The 12,433-nt window shown below is 35.0% G+C and overlaps 1 protein-coding gene across 11 annotated transcripts in view; it reads left to right on the forward strand.

Annotated features, from left to right (window-relative positions):
- Nucleotides 1–12,433, forward strand: part of LOC591421 (arf-GAP with Rho-GAP domain, ANK repeat and PH domain-containing protein 1) — a 76,531-nt gene that overhangs the window by 25,002 nt on the left and 39,096 nt on the right. For 10 of the 11 annotated variants that reach the window (XM_030980534.1, XM_030980538.1, XM_030980536.1 and 7 more), the window contains 3 exons: nucleotides 8,658–8,730; nucleotides 10,819–10,871; nucleotides 12,136–12,168. In XM_030980534.1, the coding sequence (XP_030836394.1) occupies nucleotides 8,658–8,730; nucleotides 10,819–10,871; nucleotides 12,136–12,168 (159 nt within the window). The remainder of the gene's footprint in view (nucleotides 1–8,657; nucleotides 8,731–10,818; nucleotides 10,872–12,135; nucleotides 12,169–12,433) is intronic. The other variant, XM_030980530.1, reaches the window with a different exon arrangement.

Consider the following 12,433-nt stretch of genomic DNA (forward strand, 5'->3'; position numbering starts at 1 on the left):
ATATATGTTAAATCCAGACAATAACATCAATGTACATCATGTTTTATTTAAATCAAACATTTTATAGTGAATAACATAATAAAGTATAAATTAACATGAAATTTGTACGATGACATTTATACCTAACACTTCTAGACCTCAAAATGATTTGGCAATTTTCGCTTTAAGAGTAAGTGATGAATTCAGTGTTTGATTAATCCACGGTCGAAGCTGTCGAGCTGTTCTGGCAGAGGAAATAGGAAATTACAATGGAAACATCCTGCCAATTTTATGGTACTATCATCATCTGTGGTCTATTCATGGACACATTCCGTGACGTAAATCATCAAAATCAAACGCATTGTGTAGGCTATAACAGCAGGTATCTGTTTAGAATGTAACAAGTATTTATAAACACTAATCTGTTCTTAATGGGGTTTATTTAACCATTCTAAATATTTGTGTTATCATAATCCAATGATGCAGTCACTGTAACCATGTCAACTAGGTTGTGGTTGATATCATACTCTTTGTCATGTTAAGGTCATGTTCATTGCCAATGTTTGAATAGTTACAGTACTAGCCTGTTTATATGCTTAAAGAGAAGGTTATTGGAAGTTGGATTCCAAAATCGTGAAGCAAGCATACCAGGTATTCATTTTCCATTTTGTACACTTCTTACCTGTGGATAGAGCACCTTTTCCCCTCTGCAAAACAAGGAAAATGACAACGCAGACCAAAAATATGTTAATGACCTTCGTGAAGAAAAATTGAACTTGGTCTTTTTATTTTCATATTGATACAGATCACAACATTCTCTTTGTGTTTTTTCATGATTAAAGTTGCTCTTTTGGTGTAAACAGTTTAGATTCATTAATAATTCTAAATGATAATTAAAAAAAATAAAAATATTGTCATATGCAATAATATAATAATAATAATACATTTATAGAGCGCAGAAACTATCCAACATTAAGGATATATTCTACTGCGCTACAAGAGCTCCTAATATGCTTGAATTGACAGTTAATTGAAAAGATGTGCTTTCGGTTTTAATTTAAAGAAAATCACAGATGGTACAAAATTCAATTGGACTAATTAGTAAATATCTTTAGGTACATTTTGTAATTATCTCTGAATGCCATGAGTTGATGTATACAAAGACCAAAAGTTTGGCTACTACATGTATGTAAATTTAGCAAACTTTTTTCCTCAGTACTTCCATGGCCTTATGCAGCCTTCTAGTCTAGTTCTTACCTCTACGCGTCTAGTCTTCTGGGGTGACATATTAGGGTTCTATGTAACAATTTACATTTATTTTTTTCTTTGGGGGGGGGGGGGGGGGGGGGGGGGGTACATGTATGTATGTTGAGCCCTGCCTTATGCCAGCAAATCAGAACAGTGGATTTGGATGGAAATTCAGAAGGAAAATAAAAGAAATTCTAGTTGTTGCTACATACTCAGTCAGCGAGTGTAAGTTACATGAGTCACATGTTGTTTTCTAGGAAACCAGGTAGGCCTCTACCATGGCCTTATGCAGCCTTCTAGTCTAGTTCTTACCTCTACGCGTCTAGTCTTCTGGGGTGACATATTAGGGTTCTATGTAACAATTTACATTTATTTTTTCTTTGCATGGGGGGGGGGGGGGTACATGTATGTATGTTGAGCCCTGCCTTATGCCAGCAAATCAGAACAGTGGATTTGGATGGAAATTCAGAAGGAAAATAAAAGAAATTCTAGTTGTTGCTATCTACTCAGTCAGCGAGTGTAAGTTACATGAGTCACATGTTGTTTTCTAGGAAACCAGGTAGGCCTCTACCATAATATGCATGTTATTGCTGGGTCATTGCACTTGGGTCTTGTAAATGAAAGGCACTAAGTTGTCAGAACATTAAAAATAGCATGAAACATGAATCCAGAGTTATTATGAGGTACACATACATGTGTTTTATTTCACATGTAAATGGATATTTGTTGTGTACTTGACTTTCTGAATTAAACTAAAGGTATCGTGTGAATTTCTGATGCTTTTCTGTTGAATGAAGCCTTCAGAAATGTATTTATTTTGCCCAAAATGGACATCACATGATGTTTTTTATCACTTATCTTCTCGTTTATTGATGGATGATTGAGCACCATGAACCGATCCTACTTCCTTCTCTAAATAGCTCAGCACTAAACTACATCGGAAGTGCAATCAGCTGTCCTCTTAGTCTTAATGAGACGTTTTCCATACAGGCTAAATTGAAATTCTGACTTGCTAAAATTGAAATACATATATAGGATGGGTCTAGTAAAGTGAAAATGTTATTCAGTGTTATAAAAAAATCACCTAAAAATCATTCTTTAATCAGCGATAGATCGGTGGAAGGGGGGGGGCAGTAGTCATGCATCTATTAAAATTAAATATAATTTAAGCTTGTGCTCCTCCTGATCAAGATTTTTTTGTTGTTGTTTGTCTATTCAGAGCCAGAAGGGCATTAACTCTGTATTGATTCAAGTATATGAGATAATGCCGTCTGGTTCCAGGCAGACGATTCATTCAACTACTTTCCCTGATTTAATTTTTTTTTTTTTAGCTTTCTTGTCAGTTTAAAAAAAAAAGTTTCATTGCTAAACTTTTCCCTCTACCGTCTATTTTTTTCTTTTCGCTGAATTGATGTTATGCTGTCTATATTTTAAAAACACCTGGCAACGTCTGTCTCATTCTTACCACCAACTGCTGTTTGCACTTGTACATTTACATGTAGTCCATGTCATAGAGTCTCGTGTAGGAAATGGACGACAGCTTCAGCGGCTACTACTCAAAGAACCAAGCAAGGAAAGAAATAGAATGCGTTGACAGATTAGGATGTGATTCAATTAAATTGATTTGAGGTGAAGGCCCTACCTAATCCTGCGGGTGTCAGTTTCTTGCGAACAAGAATGTAAGATATCTGACACCCTTAAGGGGCTATCAAGGTACAGGATATTGCTCAGTAATTGACAATGTTAAGGATATTTTTTTTATAGAAATTTTTATAAAAGTTAAAATAATTTTTGTAAAATTTAATTGTACTTTTGGGATTAAAAGTAGTCATGGAATGCTCTTCAGCTTGAATCTTATAAATTCTGCTCTGCTGTCTCTGAAACTCGACAAGTGTGGGAGTTTCCTGAACTCAAGTGGTGATGATTAGCTAAATTCTTTGTATTAATATACTAATCACCGATATACACAATTATTAAGACCAATAAGTGGTTTATTTTTGCAATTTGCACACATTCTTGCTGCCTAAACGGAAGACATGAACAACTCCTGACAGTTTTTGTTAAAACAAATTGAAAAACTACATTCATACTTCATTGATTCTTTTCAGGGATATAGGCACATGTGGAATTTTACATGTACCTGTATGTAACCCATCTCACTTCTTAAAACAATAATTGACTATTCAAATTGAATCGGAACATACATGTACATGCAGTTACCATAACAATTAGAAAGTTTAAATTAAAGTATTCTAGTCTATGACTAGTATAGGGAAGAAATCAATTTTATGTTTTAAAAATAAAGTTTCTATTTCCTTATAGTGAATTACCAATTTGTTGCTCATGATACAAGGGTCCAGAATGATTCCTCCCCCCCCCCCCCAGAACTACTAAAATATCCCCTATATAGGGCTCTCAAATTGCTTCATATCTTTGGGGAAAATATTTCTTGGGCAATATTCATTGGATGACCTTACAATTGTATAGATAGATAACAGGTAGTAATTTTAGGGAAATCCCCTCCATATTCATTGTTCACAGTGTAGGCGTATCAAATTTTGTTTTGCTTCATGTTAAGGGTATGATAGCAAAGTTCTATTAATAGTTGATATATGACGCACTTGAACAAAGTTCTTATGTTAGGATTGAATTTCATATACCTGTATGTACATGTATTGTGTACATTTATATCTAAATAAGGAGTTTTTTATGTACATGTATCTGCACTTTGACAAAAAAGAAATAAAAACCAGAAGTAGGTTTATGATGTAGCCGTATATATGCACAATGTTGTCCTACTTTTACTAGAGGTACATGTAAGACTTCTGCAGTTTCACTGAATCTGATGTGAAAGTATAAACTGTAATGTAATCATGTTTGGCGTAGCTTAGTCCCGAATTTAGCGCTTAGGAAATTTAATTTTGGAGATATCTTTCTGAAGCCTGCTATTTTAAAGGGTACACAACTGAGATAAGAAGCACATATGAACAAACACTGTTCGTTGCCAGGGACTCCATTTCTCACATAGTATAGTCGATATCTTCATTATTGACATAATCTTTAAGTGACTAGCACTTGTAACTGTTACATGTAGACTGCGACCTACATCATACATGTAGATAAGTTTAGTAGTTTTTAAGTACTTGAAGTACATGTACACTGTAGTAAAAAAGTGCCTGAGGAAAAATTAACATTTTTCATCTGCCTGGTCTGGACTTGTCTCCAACTCTTTTATCCACTACATTATTTTTGTGGGAGGGGGGGGGGGGGAGGAGGGGGGTAGACTTGTTTTTGTTTTCAATGAGGAAGCTTTAAGAATTTAAGGATTTGCCTCAAATGTTGTATTTTTTAATCCAGCTTTTCTTACTTGTTCCTCATCAGAATGTCTCATTTGTTTTCCTTGTAGCATGCAGTGAATATACTTAAAAATTTGATGATCAGGTTATATTTTTTCCCTTAGTTTTGGCATGGTAAAATATTTGTAAGCAAGCTAGGCTTAGATACGTTAACAATCACACCTTGTCATACACCTTAGTCACACATTTCTCAAATACATTGACACTCTTTGAGAGTACAAACCCTAGGTTCCTTTAAATGTACTTTTCAGAGCAATGGAGTTAAAGCAGACAGCCCAGAATAAACGTCATAATGAATAGGGGGCATCATGACTCATTGCTGTCTAGTCAGATAGGGAGTTTACACTTTCCCTCAAACATGTTTTCTTTAAGAATGCACTTCATAGATTGATATGAAAATAGGAGTACTTTATCATTGACTTGGCCTGTTTTCAAAATCTAAATGATAATGATAATGATGATGATGATGATGATGATGATGATGATGATGATGATGATGATGATAGTGTACACTTGCAGAAGGCATATTTCATAATTATTGCCCCACCCTACTTGCATCCCAAAGGAAAAGACAGGTATTATGCTTGACTGCTGATCTTCAGTACCGGTAGATGTGTTTGAATGAGTTACTTTTAATGTTACATCAAGAACATACTGATATCTTATTCTTATATCGTCATTTAAGAATGTTCTTAAAATTTTAACTATTCAATCCTCAAATTTGTGGTCTGCAGGGGTTTTTGTGAATTTAAAAAATATATACATAAAAGGAGAAGAATTCCTGTCAAAATAGAGAGGTTAGTTTGAGGGCTACTAGAGCTTTGTTAGTAAATTTGGAGCAAAATTTTCTTCTAAAGCCCTAATGCATTTTAAGTGTTGTACCAAATCTCTTAGGGTGACTGCAAGAAGGCCATGACTGCCATTGACAATACAAATCTCTTAGTGCCTATTTTGCAGTCAGTCAGTGATGTATGTATAGTGTGTGGGATCCTTGCTGCAATGGAGTAACTTATTCTAGTTGTGTATACCTTTTCTATCTCTTCATCTTTTCAATGTGAATAAGTGAATACATACTTCAGTATAATGTACCTTGATTATGTTGTGAATGAAAGACTTGCAAAGTAATTACTGTATGCTGTAAAACTTTCCTACATCCAACCACTATACTCTTCATTTTGCATACATGTAGTAGTTCTTAGGGTTGAGACTGAGACAGAGATGGTGGACTTGATTACATACTTTGGGGGTATTATGCGGGTGAAGTTTCCAGAAGATATCCTGCTTTTTCTTTTTTTTATAAAATATTCTATGACTGTTCAAGAAAGAGTTTATCATATGTTTAAATAAAGAAGGGTAGGGAATTGGAACTAGGGGATGTTTTCAGATTTTATGTTCAGAATCAAGAATTTTTGTCCTTCTAAAATGAAATATGACATGAAATGGTTAGCCTAAGCTTACAGAAAAAGTTATTTCTGTTGTAGTTTCCAGAAAAAGTTTTCCTTTGGGAAAAATGCTGCAGGATGCAGAAGGGGTTTGTCATCTCGATAGTGTACAAGTACACGTATAGTTTGAAATGGGAAGTGAATAATTGCTAGCAGAGACTCGAGGGAGTTCAAGAATGCAATGATACTCTTGTTGAACCCTCTACCCCTGTCACAATGGAGGAAGTTGGATGGAATGATGTTGCGATGGCAGCTGTTCCTTAGGAAAGCCACCTGAGGGCTTGTAGAGGGATCATTCACACGCCTATCACCTTGTTAGGGGGATCACCAGTGGGTAGGGATTTGGAGGGAGGATTAGGGATTAGTGAAGTAGCATTTCCTTTGACTTAAGAGATGAGTTAGTGTCTGCTTTGATACCAGTAGATGCATGTGATATCTTGAAAGTTGTTGAAAGACAGCTGTAAATCTGAGAGTTGATAGCACCAGATACATGTAGCACATATGAGTAAATTTAATTGTTAGTTATTTGAGAAGCACATGTACATTATGTAGAAGATGTATCATGAACTGTGAAGTCAACAAAGAAATATTTAGGTATCTGTGCAATGTCTAACGAAGAGTTGCAGTTAATCTGAAATCCTGGACCAATTGCCATGTAAATGTGCTCTGACTTTTGATTAATTGATTTTGGTTGGAGACTTAAATTTAATTGTGATGAATGGCATCTTTGATATGACCTTTTAATTATGACTACTGGGTACACTTCCTTGTTCCATGTGCATAATTCCATGGTTGTGCATTTCTATGTGGTTTTCATTTTCTTAATTGTTATTTTGGAGTACTTGTTTAATGCAGACTTCAAAGTTCAAAACATCAGACTAAAGTCATTAAAGTTCGCTTAAGTCAAAATGCAAGTTAGCTTGCCCTTATCTTATGTCAGACAGACAGACGCTCCCATGTTACACACGTCAGTGTCTGTGCTCGTTCAATCAGTTATTCTCAGTTTAAAACAAGGAGCAGTGCTCTTAGCTACATTTACATGTACAATGCAAGCAAATATTGTTGATTTTCCTCACATTGCTCTGAGAATGTTTGCTAACAAAGGCAAAAGCGACGAAAAACCGAAATAAAACAAATCCTCCTCTGGATTGGTTTTTTGAAACGCCCTCTGAAATTTCACAGAGTTTTGCAATGTAAATGCCTGCTCTCGAAACTTCGGTATGATTCCATTTTTGGTCACATGACTCTCCTTGCTTCTGTGTGATCGCATGCAGGGCAGCAACAATTTGCGCATGCGCACTACCCACCAAAATATTGGAATGAGCAAACTCCAACATTTTGTATGGGTTTGTCAGTAGTGTAAATGGCAAAAATGGCAACAAAAAAAAATATATAATTTTTTCAAAATGGTTTTTGGGGGGCTGTGTAAATGGGCCTATTTTAATAGAGTGAATCACCACCACACCCTTCCCCTACATGTATTACAATACTTCATAACTAGCTTTCTCGGTATTATGAGGACGAACGACCTTTTATTAGAACCGCAGTGGCCATGGCTTAGCTGGAAGGAAGACATGATGATTTTTTCCATATGTGCTTACATATGTTTTGTGAGATTCGTTCATAATTCTGTATCCTCTTAGCCAATGAAATTTGATTATGAAGATGATATTTCCAGGGATTATATCGATGGTGGCCTCATCAGAACCCCAGAATTTACCCCTTAGATCATGCTCATTAGACGAAAGACGTCATCCGTTACTATCATTACCTATGCAACTGTGAATAATCATAGATTGCAGACAGCTTGAACTTTGAAGAGTCTTGTCTCTGTGATAGTGCAGGAGATATTCTTGTCTTCTTCAGAAGAAAAAAATTAAAGGGAGTGTAGACTGACAAGACTACGTGTTTTTCATGTGTGTGCAACATACGCGAAACCGATGTGTGAGGAAAACTTTGGTGTTTCGCGAACACTGACCATGTAGAGATTAAGTCGCTGACTACTGTTAATCAAGTTCATTTTTTTACATGCAGTTGTCCACAAGAAGACGTAGATGGCTTTAACCAGTATTTGTCAAACTACTCTCCCTTTAACAAATGAATTGGTGTTCAAATTAAGAATTTGAAATGTAAAAGTATTCAATTCTGGTATTTTCTAGCGGTGATGTAAAATAATAATTGAGCCAGTTTCTAATGATACATTTTTTGTTATTTTTGTTATGTACATGTATTATTTTCGTAAGCTGTGAAGATATGTTTTAACAAATCTTGAATCATGGAATCCTTGATTATAGATTTTGATTTATGATCAATATTTTGTATGTATTAAACTGTCGACCCCCCCCCCCCCACCCCCAAAATTTCCTATATTATTTATTTATTGATGCAATTCTTGTTATGTCTTTTAATCTTTACATTTAGGATCATAACATAATATTTTTTTTTATTTACTTTTTTTTTCCTCTCTAAGTTATCTCGACTCCTATTCCTAACACCACCAAATTGATATTAAATTTTCATTCTCTTTTCCTTTTCCCCCTGAGATTAATAATGTTATAACCAACCATGGAGAGAATCATTATTTGCCATTGTAACAGTTTATTAATTTCTTTCTCTTCCTTTCCACTAATAGATCTTGGACAAGAAGAGCCGGATTGAACTGGACACCAACGCGAGGACTTACTACTTAGCTACTGATAATGGCGGTAAGTAAATGCCTCTTGAAAAGGAGACTACATGTAATTTCAAAATTAATCCCTCTTGAATATCATTGCCATAAGTACTTTTTAAAGCTGACCTTGATTTGTAATTATGGCATCATACTTTGAGAGAAACTTGGTAATAGTATTGATGAACTGTCATAATCATACAGAAGATTGGTCGTTAGACCAGAAATTTTGTAATTGAAACCTCAAGAAAGTACTGGAAATCATATTAACTGAAGAGCACAACTGACAGATGCTCAAAGAGACTGCATGGATGAAGCATGGTCAGGACAAACCTACTCCATATCCTTATCTCATCTTGCTGTTTAATCGGCTATCAAACCTTGCGAAACAAAATTGTTTGTCAGATATTATTTATCAGTTTTTTAATATTCAGGCAAATCTTGTATTTATCACAGGAGACTTCAATTTTATGTCAATACTCAACCTCAAGATTACATTTGATAATAAAGAAAAAGAAGAAGAAGAAAGAGAAGTTATTGAGGGATCCTATACTTTTATTATTTTTGTATTTTGTTTTTCCTTTTTCATCGTCTGGCGAGTTTGAGATATATTTGACACATGCTCCTGTGATAATTACACTATCAATCAACTTCCTGAATTCAACCTTGTACCTACATGTAAAATTATACCTAACCTATCTTTAAACACTTAACCGTACAACTATCTTTGATAATGACAATGCCTTGAGTACATGTTGGATCATCAAGGAGAGAAAAATTGTAGAGGAATAAAGATGATTCAGTGTCTGATTTGTCTAAAATTAACTTTTTTTAAACTCAAGTAAGACCACAGAGGTGAGACACATCTATAGATATATATGGCTATTTATTAAAGGAAACCGGTACTAGCTTGTATTCACAAAATGATATCCCTGATGTGCAATTCAAAACCACTGAACTGTATTTCCTTGTTTTTATTGAGATCTCTGATTTTTTCCTCTTTGATCCATCACAATAAGGGAAGAAATATTGTCTTTAAACATTGTATTAAAGGTAATACAAAGTTTTGGTATGGGGTCATGAATTTGGTAAAAATTAAGATATTGGAAGCATATGCGATTTTACAATATTTAATGATTGTTGTCGCGGTTGAAATCGAGTCTAAAGTTATGAAATTGTAAATAATAAATTCTTTATGTTGTATAGCTCCCTCTCAAAATTGATATTACTTTAGCTTTAAAACAATGTTTCTTGATTATAATCAACGATTTTCTTTTCCTGTTTGGAAATGATATATCAGAACTGCATGTTCTGAGATTTCCATGGTCGCAGCTACCATGTATTATGGCCTTAGCACCATTTGAAATATTTGAAATTTACCGGGAACACCAGTAAATTTTGATTATTAAATTTCTCGAAATTGATTTACTTTAACTTTAATTTACATGTCATTTTAGTAATAAAGGAGATAATACCAGTCAAGTAGTTAAAAATTTTAAATGTGGTTTGGGGAGGGGGAATGGGGGGGGGGGGGAGTGTCTTACATCACACACCAATTTTTTTGTTGCCTCTACTTTCTCAATTATTCACCTATTTTCCTGATTTGGGGTCATGAAAGGGATGAAGTGATCATTCTCATCACTGTTAGTTTATCCACAGTACAAAATATTTAAAATAATGGTTTGTAGCATTATTAGCATAAAGGTAGAATAAGGGTGGCATCTGTTTAATTTTATCCATTTTGATTGTTATTTTTATCTAAATTCTGTATCTTGGTTGGTATCCTCTATAAATGATGACAACTCATGTTATAAGTGATTTTCATTATACCGGAGTGTAGGCTCAGTCAGTAGAGCGTCCGCCTCACAACCGGGAGGTCGTGGGTTCGAATCCCGGCCGCGTCATACCTAAAGACGTTAAAAGATGGGAGTTGCTGCTATCTTGTTTGGCGTTCAACAATAAGGGATAGAGCAACGTCGATCTGGCGATGCTCAGTGGCTGCCGGGCTCACGATGAATTGGGCAAAAAGAATTTCCGTTTCGGTTTAACGTAATAAAATTTGGAGTGGACTTAAAAAGATTATTATTAGATTATATTATTATTCATCTCTCTCTCTCTTTTTTAGATGAAGGTACAATATGGGCCAACATTTTGATGCAAGCAATCTTGGGATTTCAGGTAAGAGAGGAAAAAGAAAGTGCATGTAAACTGTAAACAATGATCATTAACAGTTATCATTAAATTTGTAATTGATACCAAAGTTATACCCACGCTTTAACTTTTTAATTGCTTGCTCATCACAGAATTGAATATTTCGAAGAAAATAGTAACTGAAACAATAACAAAAATGTTGATTCCATGTAAATGTGGAGGAAACAATGTATTTGAATTGATTCTGATTCACTCCATTGCTTAAGTATCATACTTGCTTTTCATTGACTTTGTGTCTCTTTGTGTACTTGTTAAAGTGTTCATTAAATTGTAACTTTGATTTGGCTTTGAATTGGTATATTTTCCATCTTGAATACAATAGTTGTAATATGGATGTACATGTAGTATTCCCAGGACAGGGAGAGTTTATTTAATTCTCTATAGAAAGAAAAGAAACAAGGGTGTAGAAGCACTGAGCATGTTTTGCAGTTCTTCATCATATAGGCTTTATACCTGTATATATGCATGGGCTCTTTAGATGAATTTAATCTTCTCTTTACTCTAGTTAATATTTAAATACTGCCTGGATTGAACTGCGGGTGGCGCTTTTATGCACAATTGAATTGAGGGGTTTTTCTGCACCATCATGCTGTTTTGTTTTGAATGCTGGGAGGTGGAAAACAGAATACTTCTGTTTATGTAAACATATTGTGAAATATAAGAAAATGCATGAACTGAAATAAAGTGGGATGTGTATTGCTTGGTACAAATAATATAGTTTGACATTCTTTTCTCTGGCAATGCCCATCATCTTGATGTTCTTTTAAAGCTTGTTCAGATATGACGCAATAAACTGCTGCAAAAAAACAGTGAAAAAAATACACGGGGGCTCAGGGCGAAATAGCCCCCAAAATGCCCAAAAGAGCCCCCGAAAATCAGAAAAGAGCCCCCATAAATTTACATAGAGTTCAATGCAAAACAAATTTTAGAATGTTATTTTTAGTCAGGTAAGCTTGAAAAGTAGCCCCCGAAAAATAAATATTAATTTTTTCCCTGCAAAAAAAGCTGCTGCGTGCAACTGCATGCAACAAAGATCTATTGCGTACTTAGTACTACTTACTGAATTATAAGATACAGAAACTTTACGTCATCTTGAAGGAAACAAAATCAGTGGTTCTGCCGCGTCATATCTGAACGGGGCACTAGGAATAGAACTGTTTTGCTGCCTCACTTTTACCTCGTACTTATCCACCCCTTCCTCTAATTTCCCCCCGCACTATTAAACCTGAAGTCTACCAACAACAATAGCTATCATGGTGCCGTGGTGAGTGTAGGGGCATGCAATAGCACACGTACAGCACCGATTGCTTGCACATTTACAACTTCCCTCGAAAGATAATCCTCTTTGTTCTGGTAATTGGCAATGAAATTGCCTTTTTTGTTGTTGAGAAAAAGTGCTTCAAAGAATTTTTTTTTTTGGGGGGGGGGGGGGGTGGTGGAATGATGTAAAAGAAAGAAACCCCATATTGGGTTGTTTGGATAAGCAAAATATTTTCAAGAAGTGAAAAGTTCTAAAGAAAAATTTGGAA

The sequence above is a fragment of the Strongylocentrotus purpuratus genome, unplaced genomic scaffold, assembly GCF_000002235.5.
Source record: "Strongylocentrotus purpuratus isolate Spur 01 unplaced genomic scaffold, Spur_5.0 spur5_scaffold_11, whole genome shotgun sequence".
NCBI lineage: Eukaryota > Metazoa > Echinodermata > Echinoidea > Camarodonta > Strongylocentrotidae > Strongylocentrotus > Strongylocentrotus purpuratus.